The 22,787-nt window shown below is 40.2% G+C and overlaps 1 protein-coding gene across 9 annotated transcripts in view; it reads right to left on the minus strand.

The window, feature by feature from the left end:
- ELMO1 (engulfment and cell motility 1) overlaps positions 1-22,787 on the minus strand; it is a 596,918-nt gene that overhangs the window by 400,645 nt on the left and 173,486 nt on the right. For all 9 annotated transcript variants that reach the window (XM_082632561.1, XM_082632562.1, XM_082632557.1 and 6 more), the window contains one exon: positions 1,493-1,543. In XM_082632561.1, the coding sequence (XP_082488687.1) occupies positions 1,493-1,543 (51 nt within the window). The remainder of the gene's footprint in view (positions 1-1,492; positions 1,544-22,787) is intronic.

The following is a 22,787-nucleotide window of genomic DNA, read 5'->3' on the forward strand; positions in this document are numbered from 1 at the left end:
CCATTGTCCCCAGTGATGCCAAGTCATGCCATGGTGTTAGTACTTGACTTTCCAGATGCTGACAAACTCCACCCTGCCAAACACCTAACATTCTTTCAAGGAGTAGCTTAGCGCTGCAGAAATTTTGTTCATGAACCCATGGCAAATAAAAAAGAGAACTGACTTCATTTAGTGAAGGCCTAGATTTTTTTAAAAAGCAGTGCCTTTCTAATTCTGAGAGGAAACAAAAGGCAAGGTGTACTCTTTCTGCCCATCAAGCAGATGAATAATTTCAGCAGGATAAATAGGAACTACAAAACCCAAATGAAACCATGGTCTCTAAAGGTCAAATTAACATGAATTCATGCTGACTAAAGTAAGAAGATCAACGCTAAGGCAGACAAAAATGTCTCAGCTCATCATGTAGCTACTGAAAAATGAGTATGAATCATAATTCCCATTAAGTGGAAAAGAAGGTACCAAAAGACAGTTCAGCCAATGCCAGCAACATATTCTTATGGAGTCCATCACTGTGTTTAGGCTCAAAATGTTACTGGGTAAAATGTTCAGGAGTTTGTAAGCCTCTCTAATGTAATTTTCGACAAGAAGAATTTGTGGTGGTTACAGTACCCACAATTTAATTTTAGCCAGATGCTTTTCCCAATTTTTATATTTATTTTTAGCCTACCACATGGCTTCAGTGGAAACTGAAAATGAGAGCTAGACACAGTTTTCATCACATATTCAGAGTGAAAATAGAAACACTTGGTGTATTTTGTGCAGATTATTTTTTAGGAAAGAGATAAAATGCACTGTGAAAAATACGTAGTTTAAATATGCTAATGTTACTACCCAAAGTATCTATAAGCCAGCAAGAAAGATCAAGAGAAGCAACACAGTCGGCTATAGTAATCTAAATATACTGTAGCATTTTGTTTAGCAGCTTTTATCTGGAAGACTTTGAAGTGTTTTGTTTTGTTTTTTCTACAATCAGCTGTCGGTTAAACAGCGTTAAGTGGCAAACATTTCTTAAACTATATATTTATGAATTGCCATAATAACTGACCAAAACTAGAAAATGCTTAAACTCTCTCTCTCTTTCACACACAGACACACCCTCTGACTTCAAAGGGAAGTAATGGGCTGTCTCTAGTTTTGTTTCCTTTGTTTGTTGTCTGAATTTGTTCAGATGGCCTTAAGTGCATCTGTGGACAGGTAGGTAAAACCGATCAGTACAGCTGAGTTATCCCATCTGTAATATGAGAATTGCTGAGATGACCCCAAAACTCAAACTTTAAGGTCAATTTACTTGCACATAACCTGGAACAAAAACTGCCCTTTCTGTAATGGGAAATAGAAGGAGGGGCATTCCTGCCAGTCCAGAATATGAGGACCGTCCAAAGATCTTTTGTTTCACACAAAAGTCACCGTGAAAAATTAACATCCCATAATCCCTTTAACAAACTGCAGATCAAAGACATTACTAGAAAGCTACAAACAAAGATCAACTTACTGGAGATGTGGTTAATCGAAGGATAGTGCCATTTTTTATTTCATTGCGATTCTGGAAAAGAAAAAAAAATCTTTGTAAATCTTCAAGTGGACGCTTGGGAAAGAAAAGAACAAAGGTAAATATAATCTAGCAGAGACTCTATATAATAAGCATTCATATGATTCAGTTTATTCTCACTTGAATAATTTTTAGTTATTTCACAAAGAACTTTAAACTGGGTCCCAGATGTATCAACTTTATTTTTTTCCCTTCAATTCTTTTTGTTTAATTTAATTTTTATTTTATTTTGGAGTATAGCTGATTTACAATGTTGTGTTAGTTTCGGGTGCACAGCAAAGTGATTCAGTTATACATATACATAAAACCATTCTTTTTCAGATTCTTTTCCCATATAGGTTATTACAGAATAGTGAGTAGAGTTCCCTGTGCTATACAGTAGGTCCTTGTTGATTATCTATTTTATATATAGTAGTGTGTATATGTTAATCCCATACTGTTAACTCATCCCTCCCCCCCACCCCCCACCCCCGACCTTTCCCCTTTGGGAACCATAAGTTTGTTTTCAAAGTCCATGAGTCTATTTCTGTTCTGTTTCTTTATACCAAGTCATGGACAGCATTCAGTACAGAGGAAGTGAATATAAACCCAGAAAACAGGAATACGGGGCCCAAGGATAGCAATCAAAAAAAGCAATTTAAAAAGGTTTTTAAGGGAACATGACCCAGCAGTACCATTCCCACATATACACACAAGAGAACCGAAACTATATGTCCACATAAAAACTTGTACACGAATGTTCATAGAAATGTTATTCATAATAGCCAGAAGTGTAAACAACCTGAATGTCCATCAGCAGATGACTAGATAAACAAAATGTGGTAAATCCATATAATGGAATATTATTAGGCCATAAAAAGAAATGAAGTATTGATACACACTACCACGTAGATGAATCTTGAAAACATCAAGTGAAAGAGTCTAGAGGCAAAGGCCACATATTTTATGATTCCATTTATCCGAAGAGGCAAATCCATAGAAACAGGAAGCAGATTAATGGCTTCCAAGGGCTGGCGGAGGAGGATTTGGGAGTGAGTGATAATGGATGCAGGGGTTTTGGGGGGGTGATTAAATGTTCTAAAATTGATTATGGTGATGATTTCAGAAATCTGTGAATATAGTAAAATCCAATGAATTGAACACTTTATAAGATGAGTTTTTTGGTACGTGAATTATATCTCAATAAAGCTGTTCTTTTTTAAACGAAAGGTTAGAAAGGAACCTGGTTTCTTAACATTTGCTGGTCCCTACTGCATTTTGCCTTGAAGTTAAGAACAAACAGCATAAATGAGCAGATCCCAGATCAGTCCATCTCCACTTGGCAAGTGTATTTGAGGTGAGTGCCTTGAAACTTTCACTTAGCATCTTTGGCATTGAAGGGAGAATTTCACTGGTAGTTTTCTTTTCTGCCACCAGAGTACGCACCATGCTCAGCTTTCAGGAGTTGGCCTTCTGGGAGTCACAATACCACATCCCTCACCCTGGAGCACTGAGGCCAGGAGGTTAATAAAGTGCTGTGGGCCCTTCTCCTGTACTGTTTCAGACAAGTCCCAAGCTAGAATTTGCTCAGGATGCAGCACGCACGCTGAACTGGTGGGAAATTTCTCAGGATGAGATGCCAAAAACACAAAGAACACTCACTCTCTCCCTCAGCCAATTCTGACTACTTATTGGAAAATGAATTTTGTAAAAGAATTATCTGAAAGCGAACAGGCTTCAGGCCAATACTCTCTCCCAAAGAAAACCTAACCTGAGCGTTTTATACTGCCGTTCAGGCCTGAAAACTCCATACTGCCAGATCCAAACCTTCCTCGGGCAATTTCAGCGCAATCTAGAGCATCCCCAGCCAGACACCCTGGGCCACCTCTTGAGAGAGCAAGGTCCTCATTACCCGAAGTGTGCAGGCAAGGGCTGAATAGCCACCTGGCAGCCAGGCTCAGGTATGAGATGGTGAAATGAATTTCAGTCTTTAAAAAAAAAAAAAACTCCTTTCAACTCTAAAATTCTATGCCTCTATGAGAATTGGAGAGGAAGACCACAAATAGTAATTATAGAATTAAGGAAGCCAAACACATAGCATACCTCTTTCCTGTCAGGTTCTAAATGAAAGAGAGTCAGAAGATGAAAGACTAAAATACCTCCTTTATTAGTGATTAGTGAACACAAGGCTGAGAGTGAGAACCAGCAGACAGATAACTAAACCCTCAGATTAACATACCCGTTGAGGTAAGACCAAAGGCAAGTTCCTTCCCAAGAGGAAAAGGGGGTCCAGTTTACTCTTCCCAAATAACGAATCAAGTAGGGAAAGAGGGTATGAAGAAACCAGGAGGGTTTAGCAATAATCTCTCCTCATGAAAATTAGGAGTGACGATGAAGCATTCCTAATAAAAGCAATAAACTAACATTTATTGAAAGGTACTGGGGTGAGGGTTTTTGGTTTTTGTTGGAATGCTTATTTAACCATCATAATAACTTGATGCTCATTTTAAAGATAAGAAACCAAAGCTACCAAGAGGATAAATTATTTGCCCAACATTATGGAGGGGGAAGGGCGGACTCACACTCATCAGGGTGGGGAACATCTGACACCAGATGCTGTGCTCTCTCTGGAAAAGGTAAGAAGATCTAGATCTTGCATTTATCTTCAAGGGGGAGAGCTCATCACCTGGTCAACATATATGAGAGCAAAGAAGTAAGAATGGTATAAACAAATGCTCTGCAGATGCCCAGGTGTTCCCTGGGATGCCCTGGGCACGGGGCACCAGGTGGGAGTACGGCCGGGGTGACCTCAAGCAGTTGACTTCCAGGCCCCCATGTGGGCTCCTACAACGTTGACTCCTGACTTTCTGGGACCCAAGTAGGAGTTCTTTGAAGAAAGGGTCTTGAGGATTGTTTAAAACAAAAGCAGTGTTAAAACCACTGACAGGCAGGGCTGGGTTCAAATGACCTCCGTCTCGCACCAGCTGTGTGTGCTCGGTGCGAGCTACTTAACCACTCTGATCTAAGTTTTCTCCTCCCTAATATGGGAAGAACAAGTCATTGCTTAGAGAATGTAGTAAGAACCAGACGTGACAGATGATCTGTGCCTGGCCTAAAACTGGTTCAAAAATGAGAGCGATCGGGACTATTACGCCGAGAGCAGCACGCCTCCCTTCCCAGTCGGCAGTCCACTTGCCCTCTGTCTCTTCCTTTTCCCTAAAAAGATGTTTCTTAATCAGCATTTTGTATTTTGGAATAAAAAAGATAAGTAGAAGAGCCACTATTATATGCCTTAAAAACGTTAAGGTCCCGACAGAAAGGTAGATCAAACTGAAAGAAATAGGCAATGGTAGACATCTGCTTCAGAGACTATTCTATCAGGAAAATCACCTGGATTCCACCTCATCTGCCACAGACTGATGACACCCTTTGCTCTCCAAGGCTGTCTAACTTGTGATGTAGACAAAGGAAAAGGCTTGGACTTACTCTTAATTTCATAAGTTCCATCCAGACACTGCAGCATCACTTAAGAGTTGGATTTCCAGATAGGACAGTCTCAATTGGATCCACATGTCACTTCTTACCTGGGGAATCTGCTACAAGTGACACAGCTGCCCTTTGTGTCAGCTTGTTCAGGTGTAAAATAAGGAGAGCACCTGTCTCCTAAGGCTGTTCTGAGGATTAACTGAAATAATCCATTTAAAGTGCTTAGAACAGAGAATGGCAAACACCTTGCAAACGCTCATGAAAAAAAGTTAGCTGTTTATCATTAGTGCAAAAATAACATCTAAAAAGCACAGTGCTGCGTATGCTTATTTGTTTTTAGCTAGTCTCTATATGTAATCCAATCAGTAAAAATAATAGTGCCATCTATGTTATCCTGAGTCTAAGACTTTAGGAAGTCAGCAGCACATATCCAGCAGAATAACAGTTAGCAACTGTACGCCTCTTCTATCAGCAGACCAGCATGGCTGAGGAGGGGGTTCTGGCACACAGCGGGCTCCGCATCAAAGGCTGGGGAGCTGCCACTCACTCTTTTATCATAGTCTCAGGCCTCTAGGTCTGTTTCAGAGGAGCCTTCTTTGATGCAGTCCTCCAAGCATTCAATAAGGGCTGTGTGTGTGTGTATGGGTGTGCGTGTGATTGTGCTTCCTTATCCTGTCCATTGGCTGCCGCCCTCTACCCGCTGACCATCACCTCTCGTTGACCCTGACCAATACACCTCTACCTGCCGAGGCGCTGCCACAGCTTGGCCTGGTACTGTTCTCCCTTAGTGAGGTGACTCATACACTGGCCAGCTTTGCTTCATCAACAGGTTATGCCACTGACCCTGGGGAGGCAGCTTTCAACAGGACCTATCCATCAGCATTCAACAGAGTCAAGGTCACCTCTCTCGGGGCCAGGCAAGGAACACCGCTAAATGACATATAAAAGCACATGGGGAAGGAACAAAAGTAAAAGTGAACTCCCTCCCTTCAAATGGAGAGGGGGATTCTGCAGTAATGAAGAATGTATCCATCAACTCATAGAGCCAAGAAACTGTCCCATGCCCCTCTCTAGGAAATCAGTCTTTAATCTCCTATTCTCATGGGATCTTCATACCATTGGCTTTAGAATCACCATGAGTATTAAAATGCAGATTTCTGGGACTCCCCAGCTCGCCAAGCCCACACTCAGGGACCTGGGACTCTACATTTTCACTATGCTCCCAAGTAATTCTCATGTACAATAAAGTTTAGAATCATCCCAGTCTAATTCATAAGACTATGCATGACATTTAGAGTAAGTATTCTGAATTTCGAGGTAATAAAGTGAGGCAAACAAGACTAATGCCACCTCCTCAAAACTGAGGAGCAGAAAGCAGCAGAAAGAACATTTCTGCGGGATAATGTCCTAACGGCACACAATGCACGGGAAGAATGAATGACAAGGGGCCCAGTGAAAGCCCGCTAAGGCCCCACTGTCCCAGTTACTCCTAAGCCAGCAGTGGCAGACTGTACTAGCCCCTGACATTCACAGGCGTCTCGAGAGGATGTCTTTGTGTTTCTTCACAGAATCAGCTCAGTGACTCGGCCTCTGTGTGGACTGGATAATAAGATCCTGCAGAAAAACGTCGCTGTTGTCATATTTTTCCCTCTGAAATTTATCTCAGTCTGCCAACTTTCTATGTAGCCAGACAAATTAGGAATCATTCCCTGGTCAAAAATTCCGAATTCTACCCCTCTTCCCGCTATTGAGCAAGGAAAGCAGGAGGTCGGAGGGGGAGGAGGAGGGGAGGGGCGGGGGCGGGGGCACTTACAACCCCACAAGTCCAGGAAGCTCCAGGATCTTTTCTTTGGCTCCTTCTCCTCCTTGCTCTGTCTTTGTCTATCACTGTCTCTCTCTCCTGATGTGATGAGGCCCTTACTTTGGATGTATTACTAGGAAATAAGGCTGTTCTTCGCATCCATTGCTCAATCGTCACAAAGACTGATTTTGCACGTAGACCTGATCCTTTCCATCCTTTATGTGTCCATGTGCATGATCTTCAGATCTTTGGGCTGAAGGAAATAAGTGAGGACCGCATACGACATGCCGGTTGCTAGGTTACAGAGCAATGCCTCTAGACGGAGGACTACAGGTCTAACATTTGAGGAGGAGGATAGAAATACCCTAAAATAAATCCAAACCCGCAAAAGCCAGGAAAAAAAAGGCTGAGAGGTGAGGTGGGGAAAAAGGATAAGGAAGAAAGGGTGGCAAACTATTCTAAATGTACATTTTCCGTAACTAATATTTCAGCCTTCCCCCGGGGGTCCTTACCATCAGGGACCACGTTCCTCCCCCCACTCCTCAGCCCCATATGGCTTTAGCAGCTCATCATCACCCGTGGATTTGAAGGATCTTGATTTGACTTCTGTTCCACTCTTTCTTCAAGCCTCTAGCTAGGTTCTATTCTCAGTTATTGTGTTTCTTTAATCATTTTACTTTTCACAGCACCCATGTACCATTTACACAATTCCCCAAACCAAGAGAAGACAGACAAGACAGGTGTTAAGTAAGATTCTGTTAACTACTTATTTGTGCTGTGTAAACACAGACCGGAATGCTTTGCTCTCTTTCTACTTGTAATAAGACCTGGGTGGAAGGAGTGGAGTGAAGCGGGCAGACAGCCTGCAGGAGCCCAGGGGAGTCTATGGGGTGTGATGAGCCCAAGGGGAGGAACAGCCGAAGAATGCCTGTCCCCCTTGGCATTTTAATCAACTGCTTGTAGGAGAAAGAGAAAAAGAACAGTGCTTTTCCGGAGAAGGACATGCTTATCTTAAAGCAACAGGCACTATTAGATGTTCACTGCTGCTTAAAAAGGGGCACCCTTTTAGAAAGTCAGGGAAGATGCTTGTTTCCTCAGCCACTTTCATATGGCAGGAGTGAGCACACACCTGCCTTTACCTGGTGTCCAGGCCCCAGGACCAAAAGCTCAGGGTAGAACCCAATCCATGCCTGTGTCCCTCTAACATCCTAGGATAAGAATTGACTGAGTCCAATCTGTTAAAAAGTAATAGGACTTCCCTGGCAGTCCAGTGGTTAAGTCTCCACACTTCCACTGCCGGGGGCGTGGGTTCAATCCCTGGCTGGGGAACTAAGATCCCACATGCCATGTGGTGTGGTGCAAAAAAAAAAAAAAAAAAAAAAAGTAATGGCAGGTCACTACTTAGATGGAATCCACCTTGAAGTCAGAGTAGCCAGTCCCTTGAGCACAGAAGGTGAGGTGGTTCATTTTGGCAATACAGATGGTGGGATAAGCACCAGCAAAGACACAGTATGAGTGTCAAAGGATGAGGACGTGTATTCATAGACTCTCTTTCACTACAGGTGCTGTGCTGGGAGAACAATAAGGTGGTGAGGACAACTGACCAGCAGGGGTCTGGGAGCCTGGAAAGAGCAGTGAACTGGAAGGAAGGAAGCTCCAGGTTGAGCCTGGACCAACTGACTTCCCATGTGACCTTGGGCAAGTCCACTGGCTTTAGTTTCCTCATCAAAAGAATGGAAGCAAGGGGCCCAGCACCCAAGGTCAATTCTCTTCGCTTCTCTTTTATTCTCAATACAATAAACAAAGAGGAAACATTGAAGGCTTTTAAGCATTATGACCAAGGGGATGTTTCAGAGAAATAAATCTGTCAGCAGCAGTGAATTAGAATGGAAAGGGAGTAAGTTAAGGAGATTGGGCAAGGTGGTGGAGGGTTCCAACAACACACAGCTGCCTCCATCACTACAGGGCTTGGCACTCAACTAAGTTAGACCCCAGGCTCCAACCATAGGACTCCTGGCTCGGAGCACCTCCAGTCTCCAAGTTAACAATCCAATAGATAAACCCAAGAACCGAAAAGCTAGTAAGTAATAAGTTCTATGACAAAAATATGTGCCTTTCCTCCCACACATAACTTGAAGGACAGTAAGTAGAGACACATTTTTCATGGGTTATTTTGTAACGTTAATAACAGCCTTAAAAATCAAAATCAAATTTTATGAATTTTTCCTTTGGAAACATCAGAGAGGTGGACATTTTACAAAAAAGATGATGTCCACCGAAACATTGTTTATAACAGAGAAATACAACTAAAAGCAAGCCCAAGTGTTTCAGTTATTCATTTATTGTCTCTCAACCCTAAATCCAACATTCTTGGCCTCACTTTGTATATTGGAGATAGACCCTGCAAGCATTTCCCGTTTGCCATCGTAGGAGAATGTTAAGCTTCACCAAAAGAGAGCACTGGAGGGCTTCCCCGGTGGCACAGGGGTTGCGAGTCCGCCTGCCGATGCAGGGGACACGGGTTTGCGCCCCGGCCCGGGAAGACCCCACATGCCACGGAGCGGCTGGGCCCGTGAGCCATGTCCGCTGAGCCTGCGCGTCCGGAGCCTGTGCTCCGCAACGGGAGAGGCCACAACAGTGAGAGGCCCGCATAACGCAAAAAAAAAAAAAAAAAAAAAAAAAGAGAGCACTGGAATGATCCTGCCTGGTCATAGAAAGGCAGTTCTCTTGTAAGCCACCATTTTAGTAGTAGTAGTCATGGTAGCAGTAGTAAATGTCAAGTCCACAGGTCTGATCCACCCTCAGGCCCTACTCCTACCAGAAGCCACTTCCAAGCAGCTCTGCTTACTCAACCTTCCAGCAAGACACACTCCCATAGTTCAGCACAGGCCTGCATCCTTCATCACTGTGGTGATGCCTCTGTGGTAGCCATGTTCTCTTTGAAGAGCCCTGGGGAAGGGGGCTGTGCCCCCTGGGGGGTCTTTAGTTCTTAAATTGTCCTCTCCTCCTCAGACTAGAGGCCACAGCTACTTTGCCACAGCTGCTCCTTCTGGGGACCCACCAGAGTCCTTTTCTACCCCTTTGCTCACAGTTAACAGATTCCACTAGTTACTGATTTTTAAATTAAATTTCCCCAGTTCAAATAATGATATTTGAACTGTATCCTGACTGAACCCTGACTGACATACCAAATCTTCCAAATGTCACTTAATATGAAGGAAAATTTAAATAAAAATGCTAAAGCAGGAAAATGATACATAATATAGCCATTAAAGTGTTGGTATGAAAGAGTGTTTAATAATATGAGAACATGTCACACTGTGTTGTGAAGTATGTGAAAGGAAAATAAAAATGGAGTCCGTATTGCGAAGAGAGCTCTCTAAAATGAAGCTGGGGGCCTTTAAGGAAGTGTGACCCATGCACATGTCAGACTGGAAGGAATCTGACCTTTTGACCTGATGAAGGGATCCAGAACACCTGCCAGAAATTCAAGATACTTATCGGACCCTTATCCTAAAATAACTTGTGATGGTCTATCGACTTATTGGACCCCTATCCTAAAACAGCTTGTGGTTCCTTAAGGACAAATATTTTCTGATTCACGTCAGAGTCAACCACAGCTCTCACCCCAGGCAACTTTTAACAATCTGGTGGCTTTTTGTCTTTATAAGCCCCTGACTCTTTCTCTTCCAGAACGCTCTTTCAGGGTTATCCCAACCTGTGTCTTCCGAATTGCAATTCTTAAGACCCCAAATAAACTCTTTTCTTATTTGCAGCCTCCTGCATTGTTTTTAGTTAGCAAGTGAAAAATGTAGGTTGCAAAACAGTATTGCAGTATGAGTTCAAATTGATGAAATATGTGTGTATATACTGATAAATTGCTGGTGCCCAGGTAGATAATCAGGTGAACAATGCTCTTCACTTGCAACATGTGAAAAAAGAAAAGAAATTAAGAAAAATGCCTGATACTGTACTTGCCCAACCCAGCTAACGAACATTGGCTACGTTTCTAGGGGAGAAAGGAACCTCCCTGGTTTTGGACAGAAGGACTTGCACAAGCTGGGGTGAACCACGGTGACCAGGCCTTGCCCTACAGTCCCATTTTTCTATTCATTTGAGATAGAGACTTGATTGCCAGGCCCTCCTGCTATCAATTTTAACCTACCCCTCAATCAAATGACATGTGCAAATGTTTAAACCTGGGTTGAGATGGGCAAATTAGAGCCTGTGGTCTTAGAAATCCACAAAGTGCTGGAGAAGAGAGATGCACTTACAGGAAAGAAGCTCATGCTTGCAAAAAAGAAAGATTTTAAAGGGCCATTCCAGTGGCATTGGCAGGGATCACTAAGGTTGCTGCTACAGCTGGGAAAATACCAACTCCATGGTCTATTCTAGGCAAAGCTGATGCAAACAACAAACTAAGGAGTGAGAACGAGACATAAACCTTTAGAGCAGAGGGAGCTATGGAGTAAAGTGGGATGGAAACACAAGAGAAGGAAGAGTGACCGAGTTTGCTGGCTGCTTGCTGTCTGGCTTCAAAGAGACAGTGTGGCGTCACCTGTCATCCTGAACATCACCTGCTGTGATGTGAGCCTCCCCAACACTGGCATCAGACGGGCCTGATTCAAACCTTGGCATCATCACGGACAGCTTTGTCACCTGGGCATTTGGCACAGAGCCTGGCATATAGCAGGTGCTCAGTGAACATTCGGTAAATTAATACATGGGCTTGACAACACCTCTGAGCCTCCCTCACTGCTGCATGAAGACCGTCACACCTAGACCATATGGTGTTGTCATGGGCATTAAATTAGACAGTCCTAATAAAGACCCTGCCTGGCACAAGGGAAGGACTCAAAACATCATCCATAAAGAAGAGGCAGCTTAGGTACTGGGTACTGAAAACATGAAAAATTTGCCAGATCAGGAAGGGGGAAGGCAGAGGAAATACAGATCAAGCCATTTTGTCTCCCTGCCTGGAACACTGCAGGGCAGGGATTCTTTTTCCTTTCTTTTTGCCCCCTGGTCATGGATGTTTTGGCTGTCTGGTGAAGCCTATGGGTCACTTCTATAAATAACATTTTCAAATGCATAAAATAAAACACATGAGCTTGCAAAGAAACCAACAGTTACCCAATTTTTTAAATTGTACCAAATATATATGCTGCTTTATCAGTACAGGTATCAGCAAACTTTTTCCAGAAAGAGTCAGATACTAAGTAGTTTAGGCATTGCAGGGAAAGAAATTTTCTTTTGCAACTATGATACATAAATGAATGGGCATGGCTGTATTCCAATAAACTTTATTTACAAAACCAGGTGGCAGCCTGGATTTGGTCCACAGGCTATATAGTTCAATGGTGCCTTTATTAATGCATGAAATAACAAAATACATTATAAGCGCTAATAACTACTGTAATTTCTAATTAGTGTAATGATCATAAATGACATTTTGAGATCACTGCAATAACAGTAATAAGTGGAAATATCTATGATTTCTACTGGTAACATCAATACAGATACTGTTTATACTATCATGGCTGGTTGTCTACATTCATCATTGAAATAATGCAAAATTTTTGTTTTCATACAGTTATAACTTTCTTCCTATACAAGTTCATGGAGCCTGGGTTAAAACAGTGGCTCTCCACTGTACTTAGAAGAAAATCCCTATTCCTACAATGGTTTAAAAAACTCCCGATGTGGCCCTGGCCAACCTCTAACAATCATATCTGATACTCCCCCACTCCCCAGCTCACTATCCTGTTCCCTTTTGTTCCGTATCACACCAAGCCCTTCGTGCTTCAAGGCTTCTGTACTGGTTGTGCCTTTTCCTGCAATGCTATGATCTGCCTCCTTGTGACTCTCAAGTCTTGGCACAAATGTTACCTCTTTAGAAGGACACTCCCTGATGCTTTACAGCAATCTTGGCCACAGATGGACATCTGGGGCCTTGCAGAGAGATGCAGATTGCCCCAGAGCTGGCACAATCCCAACGTGAACACCCAGAACCCAGACATTAACCTTGGGTAACACGAACACTGACAGCAGAATTGAAGCCTTAGAGCAGGAGTGTAAGTTCGTTTCTTGGGGTGCACGTAATTGGAGGAAGAAGCCCCCAATTCTGGAAACCATGCCCACTCTCCTGTAGCCTTATTTCATCCATATCTGGTTATTTGGAAATTTAAACCAAGTCAAGTCGTATTTCTGACCCATTCTTGAACCTAAATTACATGGCTAGCCTGGCAGACTAAGCTCAACAGCAATGCCTGCCTAACAAACTCTGCCCCCAAATCTTTATCATGTTACTCCATTTATTTCCTTCAGAGCACTTACTCCAATCTGAAAATACCTTGTTCATTTTTTTAAAATCTCCTGTCTGTCTCCACCCACACCCATGAGAACATATACATGAGAGGAGTGGGCATCTTCAGGTTTTGATCATCACCAGTGTCCAAAACAGTGCCTTGTATGTAAAACGTGCTCAATACATACTTTTTGAATGAATGGAATGGATATTTTAATCGTTATAGGACCTAAAGCAATAGCCAGAATATATCTGTAAACTAAAACTAACTGGCCACTTATGTCTTCAAAGACAGAAATACTGTCCCTTTCTTCCTCCCACAATTCAGATAAATCTCAGACCATCTTTCCTTTCCTTCCCTATTCTACAATCTTCAGTCAACCAGTAGCTATTTATTTCATGCCTACTAGGAGGCACGTGTATCATTAAGCATTTTTTAAAAGGGATAACTGAAGTATAATTGCTCATGTTCCACTATCAATCCTTGTGTCCTCAATAATGTCCTGAATGGAAGTGAACCATATTCCACCATATTGTTCACCTAAGCCACAGCATCAGGCTGCTCTAGCACAGAAGCAGAGTTACAAACAGTCCCAGACATCTACAACTGAGCTCTGACGCTCACAAAACCATCCAGAACCACTCCCAGAAACTCACCTGTTTCAGCCCTAAGAGGAAGGGCCCAGTGATGAGAAGAGGCCAGATAGAGGCCTTAGAAAAGCAGGCTTGGCCTCAGTGTTGGAAGTGAAAGTACCCAACAGGACACACTAGAGAACAAATGGGCTTTAGCTGGAATCCCACTAGAGGTTCCTCCCTTCTATCCTATCTCTTCTTCCTTCTTGCACTAGGAGAAAAATTAGAGTTTAAGTAGACTTCTCCAGAGAAGTCAGTATGGATGATAAATGAAAGAGGAGGGAATTAAACAGTCAAAACTTTGAAAGTATTACCATAAAAATTCTAGAAGAAAACAGAGGCAGTAAGCTTCTTGACATGGGTCTTGGACTTTTTAGATTTGACACTAAAAGCAAAGGCAACAAAAGTAAAAAAAATAAACAAGTGGGACTACATCAAATTAAAAAGCTTCTGCACAGCAAAGGAAACCATCAACAAAATGAAAAAGCAACATACTGAATGGCAAAAAATAATTTACAAATGATTTACAAATCATGTATCTGAGAAGGGGTTAATATCCAAAATATATGAAGAACTTTTACAAGTCAATAGCAAAAAAACAATCTGATGAAAAAAAAATGGGCAGAGGAACTGAGAAGACATTTTCTTCCAAAGGAAAATGGCCAAGAGGTACATGAAAAGATGCTCAACAACCCTAATCATGAGGGAAATGCAAATTAAAACCACAATGAGATATTGCCTCACACCTGTTTTCATTGGCTATCATCAAAAAGATAAAATAATAACAAGTGTTTGCAAAGATGTGGAGAAAAGGGAACCCTTGTGCACTGCTGGTGGGAATGTAAATTGGTGCAGCCACTATGGAAAATAGTATGAAGGGTCCTCAAAAAGTTAAAAATAGAACTACCATATGATCCCACAATCCCACTTCTGCGTATTTATCCAAAGAAAATGAAACCACTGACTTGAAAAGATATATGCACCTCCATGTTTACTGCATCATTATTCATAATAGCCCAGATATGGAAACCTAAGTGTCCACTGATGAATGAATGGATAAAGAAAATGTGGTATACATATATACAATGAAATATCATTCAGCCATGAGAAACAGGAAATCCTGTCATTAGCTACAATATGGATGGACCCTAAGGATATTATGCTAAGTGAAATAAGTCAGACAAAGGTAAATACTGTATATCTCACTCATATGTGGAATCTTCACACACACACAAAAAAAGCAAACAAAACTCTAGTTCATAGATACAGAGAACAGATTAGATTGGTGGTTGCCAGAGGCGCGGAGTATGGGGTGGGCAAAATGGGTGAACGGAGTCAAAGGCACAAATTTCCAGTTATAAAGTAAACAAGTGATGGGAATGTCATGTACAGCACGGTGACTACAGTTAATAATACTGTATTGCATATTTGAAAGTTGCTAAGAAAAAAGTTGTTAACTACATATGGTAAGGGGTGTTAACCAGACTTATTGTGGTGATAATTTCACAATATACATAATGCTGAATCATTATGCTGTACACCTGAAATTAACATAATGTTGTGTCAATTTAAAAAAACTTTAAATGTATGAAAAAGCTCATCTACATCTTAGCTTTTCTTCTTTCTTTTCACTGGAGCATCCACCCTGCACTTGGACATCCAGGCCTTGCCTCTAAGAAGCTATCTGTCTTGTCGGGAGGACTCACCCTAAATTCCTCTAAGCACAAGTGAAGTAGTGAGCAAGAAAAAGAACACACTAAGTCAATTAGGACAGGTGTTTTCCTTAAGAGTTGATCCAAAAATAACAGCCAGAGAAACATTTCTTTTATAGACTTATTCTCTGCCATAAACGTGTCTAACTAACTGGTATGAAGGGACTTCTACTTGGTGAAATAAATGCCTTTTTCACATAGAGACTCTGTAATGAGATTTTGGGTTTTTACTATAAAAAGATACTGTGAAACAAGATGACATACATCAGAGAAACATTAGCTGATTTAAAAGAAAAGGCTTTTAGCAAAAGGTAAAGATTTAGATAAAAGATTTAGATAAAACTGAGTTAAAATCTAGGCTATACAGTTAATCATATATAATCATAAGGTTACTTAATCTCTCTGATACTTAATTTTGTTAATAATAAAAAACAAGAAATACACTGATAAATACATCTCGGTGTATTTGCAGAAATTAAGCTCAACAGAAAGCCTTGTACACAGCAAACACTCAATAAATTGTACATAAATAGTCATAAAGAGTGGAAGTGCTTAAAAACAGATACAATTTATGATAGATACAAAATTATGAGGTACCTAGGCACATATATTACTAAATATATACAAGAACTTTGAGGTAAAAATTATGACTTTGTTGAAAAAGTTTAAGGAACATTCTAATAAATGGAAAAATATATTGTTTTCGTGGATGAGATAAACAATATGCTAATGAAAGCAATTTCCCTCCAAAATTAATACATAAGTTAATTCCATTTTAATCAAAATTTTTGCAGGATTTGACAAACTGATGCTAAAATTCATTTGGCAAAGTAAAAGACTTACACTACGCAGGGTGATTTTGATAAAGGAAAAGAAGACAGATTCATCCCACTAAACATCAAGTCTTGTTACTGAGTTGTAAGTGCTCAAAGCTGTATGGTAAGGAACAAAAAAGCAGAAAGCCACTGAGATGCCTATAATCACGGAAACTTGACTCACTACAGAGGTGACGATGTAAATCATGAGGGTGGGAAGATAGGTAATGAGTTACTCAATAAAAGGTGCTATGAGGAAAAAGATAAAATTAGATCCCTACCTAATAGAAACATGCACGCACACACACACACACACACACACTCTCTCTCTCTCTCTCTCTCTTTCAAAATGGATTAATGATCTATACGAAAATCAAGACTCTCTAACTTCTGCAAGAAAATAAAAGAGAATACCTTTATAATACATGACTAGTGGAAGTGCTTTTAAACAAAACATAAGTAGCCCAAGGAATAAAGGGAAAAGTGATCAATCTGATATTAAAATGGTCTTATTAACTTCTGTTTGACGAGAGACACCATAGGAAATTAAACAGTTATGGACTAGTGGACTAGGGGTAGCTAGATAAAAAAGAATTGTCCATATCCTATAAAGAACTCCTATAAATCAATGAGAATAAAACACTCCCTTCCCACTATTCCACAAAGACTGTACAGGCAGTTTGTAGAAGGGAAATCTGAAGCATAACAAACATAGGAAATAGGCTCAGCCTCAGCAATTAGGGAAATACACATTAAAGCCACAAGAAGTCGCATGCCCCCCCCCCCACCATCCAGTTGGCTAGCATTAGCAGGACTATGACAACAAACACAGGGTGAAAAGAAGGGAAGAGGAACTCTACTTTGTGGGTGGGACCAGTCTAGCAGAACCGCTTTGGAAAGCAGTTTGGCAACTCCTAGCAAAGTTAAAGATTCAACCCAACAGCTTCCTACTTCCTATTCTAGAGAAATGTTCAAATGGAATCACATGAATACATGAACAAGAATATTCATGACAGTACTATTTGTGACACCAAAATTGGGGAAACAGCTGCTTATTAGCAGAAAAAAGGATAAATCAACTGTGCTTTATTCATGCCACGGGACATTATTCATTATTTATCTCAAAAATATAACTTTGAGTGAAAAAATGAAATTGCAAAATGTTACCTTCCGTATGATACCAATCATTTAAATTTTAAAGTATAAAACAATTCTCTATATTATTCATGAATACATACATATGTAGAAAATCTATAAAACATTCATGAGAATAATATACATCCATTTCAGGCTAGTATTTACCTCTTGGGAGGGAGGAATAGGAGGAGAGACAGGAGAAATGATAGAAGAGCATTGCAGCTGGATTTGCACTTTTCTAAAAAAGAAAACCTGAAGCAACAGGCAAAATGTTAACCTCTATTAACATCTAGATGATTGGGTGTATGGGTATCAGTTATATCATTTTCTGTACTTTTTGAGAGGTTTGAAATATTGCATGCTTTAGAAGTTTTAAATTACTATTTAAATGACTTCTGATTTAAAAACAATCACTAGTGTGAAACTCATCTGTCTAAATCAAAAGTAATGGCTGGATTTCTTACATCTATGCATTACTTTGTAATGAAGGAACAATTAAAGATAAACATATATTTAAAACCAATGTGCTGACTATAAATTAGCCTTGCACAATCCCGCTCTTCTTTTCCCTGCCAACAGTTACATTCTTAAAACAACCAAAATGCAGTCTTTTTAAAAAGTGCCTATTAGTCAAGCCAGTGGTTTTCAAATAATGGAATCTTTTTGTTCTAGAAAAGGAAAAAAAATCCCTCAGAACCTAAAATAGACAAAGAGGTATTGTATTAATATTAACATGTTTTACGAGCTTAGGTTTGTAAATGTATATTTTTTAAGGTAATCAGCAGGAATAATGAGGTTTTTTTATTAACATAAAAATTTAATATCTGGCATTATGGATGATCATTACAATAATATAACAAGCTTCCACATTCAATTTGCTTTTGTGTTCTGTTATCTTATTCAATGTAGAGAAAATCTGGATACATTCACACAATGTGCTCATTTTCTATTGTTACAAAACAAATTACCAAAACCTCAGAAGCTGAAACAAATGTATGATGTCGTAGTTTCTATGGGGTCAGGAGGGTAGCACATTTTAACTGGGTCCTCTGCTCAGGGTCACACAGGGCTGAAATCAAGGTGTCAGATGGCTGCATCCTTATTTGGAACTCAGAGGCCACTTCCAAGTTCATTCCAGTTGCTACTTAATTTGTTTCCTGTGGTTGTTTGACTAAGGATCCCACTTCCTCCCACTTCCTCCCATTTCCTCACCAGCTGTTGACCAGGGATCACACTCAACTCCCAGAGGCTGCTCTCAGGTCCTTACCCTGTAGCCTTCTCCACAACCTGGCAATTTGCACCTTCTCAGGCCAACAGGAGAGCATCGCTTTAATGTTTCACCTTCTTTAAAGGGCCCATCTGATTAAGTCAGGTGCACAAGGCTAATCTCCCTTTTGATGAACCCAAAGCCAACCCAAAGTCAAGTGTTTATGGACCTTAACTGTATCTGCAAATCCCTTTGACAAACTGTGATGTAATCACCTGAGTGACATCCCTTCAGATTCACAGGTCCAGACCACACTCAAGAGGAAGGATTTGTATGGGGCATGCAACAGTAGGGGATGGGAATCTTGGGCGCCACCTTAGAATTCTGCCTACCATACCCAGATATGTAGCTGTCAATGGTAACCTTTAAATCTCAGGAGTTTCTCCAGATGCTTGGAAAGGGAACAATAGGGCATTTTTTTCTTTCAGATCTGTATAACTAACATCTAACCTCAACTCTCATTCCTCATAATAAATACTGGAGGTCAGGCAAAAAAGCACCCCAAACTTACATAAAGGAATAAAATTGGGTCTTCCCCTGTTACTGGACACCTGACATGCGGCCAAGCCGAGAAGCCTGAACTAGCCCTGACTGTACATGAACCAGGTACTCAGGTGTGGCACAGGTAAACTTACTTAGATGATTTTACTCGAGTGGGTAGATTCATGCCTGATTTAAAATAAAACACTCCAATCTTCCCAGTCAATGACACGTTTATAAGAAGTGTAAATGTATGCACAAGGATAAAGGAAATAAAATGCTTCATGTTGAGGTCCACCTAAAGTCAACTTAACCCAACAGCTTAAGTTAATAATAATAAGGTTATTACTACAGTTTATGTTGATTTTTTATTCATGTTGAAAAAGTTCAAAATAACCATTTAAAAGGCCAGATATATCAAATACTTCTGCAATTCATGAACCATCCCTAAAATCCCCTGAAATGGAACGTTCTTCACAATAATATAGATCTCAGTTTCAGTTCCAAAGATGACACTCATAGTTGTGTGACCTAAACTCCAAAACCTCCCAAGACCTCTGTGAGCCCTAATTGCTTAAATGAAATCACTCATGAAAGGGCCTGGCACCCAGGGGGTCATCAGTAAGCAGTGGTTGAATTAAGTCAGGACAACCCAGTTTGACTCTTCATTCAACTTCTATTGATATTTTGTAAGGAAATGGTTAAGGAATTACACAAAGACTCAGTTTAAGGAATGGACACTTCAGTGTTATTTAAAGAAAAGAGAGAGAGAAAGAGGAAGAAAGAAAAAAGCAAACAATCTAAAAATTAAAACAAAAAGAACTGACTTAAAAACTGAGTTCAATACTTCTCAGCCATTAAGTTTGACGAATAAATAGGAAATATGACTCACTGAGGGGTGACCGTGAGCTAAGCGCCTGGCAAAGTGTTTTGCCAGCATTATCCAATTTAATCTTCATTACACAGTGAAGTAGGCAGAGTACACTAACATGTTAAGATGCCCGCTATATATTAAGTTAAAATGCAAGTTATGAAAGAATGTGTATGCTATGATCACATTTTACAAAACAAATGCACACTCAAACTCAAATTTTGAAGTGTATATACTAAAACGTCAGTGGTTTTCTCTGAGCACTAGGATTCTGATAATTAAAACAATTTTTACTCTTTTTTTTACTTCTAATATGTCTCCAATATGCTTATCTGTTTATGTAAATTTTTTAATGAAACTTGAGATTTCATATCTGTTTGCTTAGGAGTAGCAGATACTGAAAAAAGGAAAGTTTTATGTAAGTTGCATTATATTAGTAAAGTGGCACCTCACTATTTTTTTATACCTAAAAATCTAAACTACAGTGCTTGCAAGTCTAAAGTTTCAAGAGGGAGGGCATCTGAACATAGAGGAGAGAAAGAAAAGTAGATGAACAGAGACTAGGAAGAGAAATTTTTAAAAAGATGGCTAATGACCTAAAAAAGGAGATGGTAGTGAGGAAAGATGGAATGAAAGAAAAATAGAGTTACAGACTAACAGAAAGGAAAGAAGGAAGGAAGGAAGGGGTCAGCAGGAAGAAACAGGGTCAGAGGAGAATTAAAAATAAACAATAGGGAGCAGACTAACAATGAGAAAAGAGAAGAAATACATTTAAAAAATAAGAATAGAGGAGGAACCATCCCTTCCTATTCATCTCTAAGTGAAATGGAAAAGCTTAGATAAGATGACAATGAATCACTTTTAAAGTTTTGTGTTTTTTTTGTATTTTTCCCCTGTAAGAATGAGAAGTGACTGAAGAAGGTACTTGATAACCAAGGTTAACCTGCCCTGCATCAGCCCTAGAGACTTGATAGGACTGCAATTAACAAACCAGGTATTTTTCAGCTTTCTCTTTAGTCACAGTACCAAGCACAAGACTGTCTTTGATAAATGAAGAGCAGTTACTGGTTTACAAGTGGAGTTGATGGTAACAAAGCACTTATTTTTTAACTTTAATCTTCAGACACAGCAAAGGAGGTAAACCCATTTCCCCAAGAATTATACTCAAAAGAAGGCGTAAATATCAAGGTGCCTAATTCCCTCTAAATCCCTCTGAACACTTGCTCAATTTACCCAACTTCCCCTCTCCACCCTTAAGAAAAAGAAGCAATAAATTGTTCCTCCTCCTATATCTTTTATCAATGTGGAAAATCAACTCATTGCTGCCCTATGTTTTAATGCTCTAAACTTCCTTCTATATTTCTTATTTTAACTACCTTTTCTTCTTCCTCTTAGCTTAAAAAGTTGAAATCTGGCAAAAGTAAAAGATAAGTTTAATCTTTGGATAACTTCTGGAAAATGGTAACTCTATCTAACAGCTTTTTCCTGAAAAAGAAAGGTAATGGGATATGGCATATGGTGGTTTAATTAAAAAGCTCCAAAGTTGTTTGCCATCCTTTCCATAGAGAGGAGGAGCCCATGTCTTCTCCCCTTGAATCTGGGGAGGGTTATGACTAATTTCAGCAATAGAGTACAGCAGAGGATTCTACAGAACTTCCAAGGCTAGGTCATAAAGAGCCATACAGCTTCTGCTTGGTTCTCCTGGAATATTGGCTCTCAGGAAATGCCCTCTCAGGGAGCTTCTAGGAACATTGCTACCATGCTGTGAGGAAGCCCAAGCCACATGGAAAGACCACAGGTAGGCACTCCAGTGTACAGTCCCAACTGAGCTCTGCCTTTGCGTCATCCCAGCCCAGGAGCCAGACATGTAAGTGAAGAAGCTTCCAAATGATTCCAGCCCCCAGGTATTTGTGCCTTCCCAGATGAGACTCCAGACATCATCAGAGACAAGCCATCATCCCTGCTTTGCCATGTCCAAATGCCTCACCCAGGGAATCAGTATCATCTCCACTAATAATGGGTTTTGCTTTAGGTTACTAAATATGGGGTATTTTTAATGCAAAAATGAATGGAACTATGGAGATAAAAAGAAATGATCATGCAATAGTTATTACTGTAACTTAACTCTGATCACAGTGGAAAGTGTGTGGGCATCCTAGAACCCCAAATGTCACAGAGTGCTATATCCAGAAAACAGCTGCAGGCATACTACCTTTCTTGGGTTGAGGCAAGAACTCCTTCCTCTGCCCTCTCCCCAGTCTTTCTACCAAATTTTGTATCTTTTTCTTTTATTTCTCTTCTTCCTTTTGTTCATGCCTATCCCTCAAGTCTGCCCTTGAGTCACTGATTTACTGTTGTACTGGGTATTCATGTTTTCATTAAATAAATATTTTTTTGAGCATTGCTCTAGATACTGGGATAGTAAAGTGAGGATATCTAACTTTGTGACATTGTACAGCAAAGAATGTAATGAAATGTTTTTCACACTATGGATCACAATCAGTAATAGTCATGAAGTCATCCTGATGGATCCTAGCAAACACTGAAAAAACATAAAACAAAATAGAAAATAATAGACTAAAAATAACAACAACAATGAAAACGCATTTCGGTGACTATTGTTTCATGACTTTTTTGTTACCTTTGGCACAATGTATATATTTTGTCTTCAACTTAAAACTTTGAGAAACATAGTCCAATAGCTATTCAAAAATAAACCTCATTCCTAGAGTATAAAAAACATGAATGGG

Source organism: Mesoplodon mirus, assembly GCF_964341445.2.
Source record: "Mesoplodon mirus genome assembly, chromosome: 9".
Lineage (NCBI taxonomy): Eukaryota > Metazoa > Chordata > Mammalia > Artiodactyla > Ziphiidae > Mesoplodon > Mesoplodon mirus.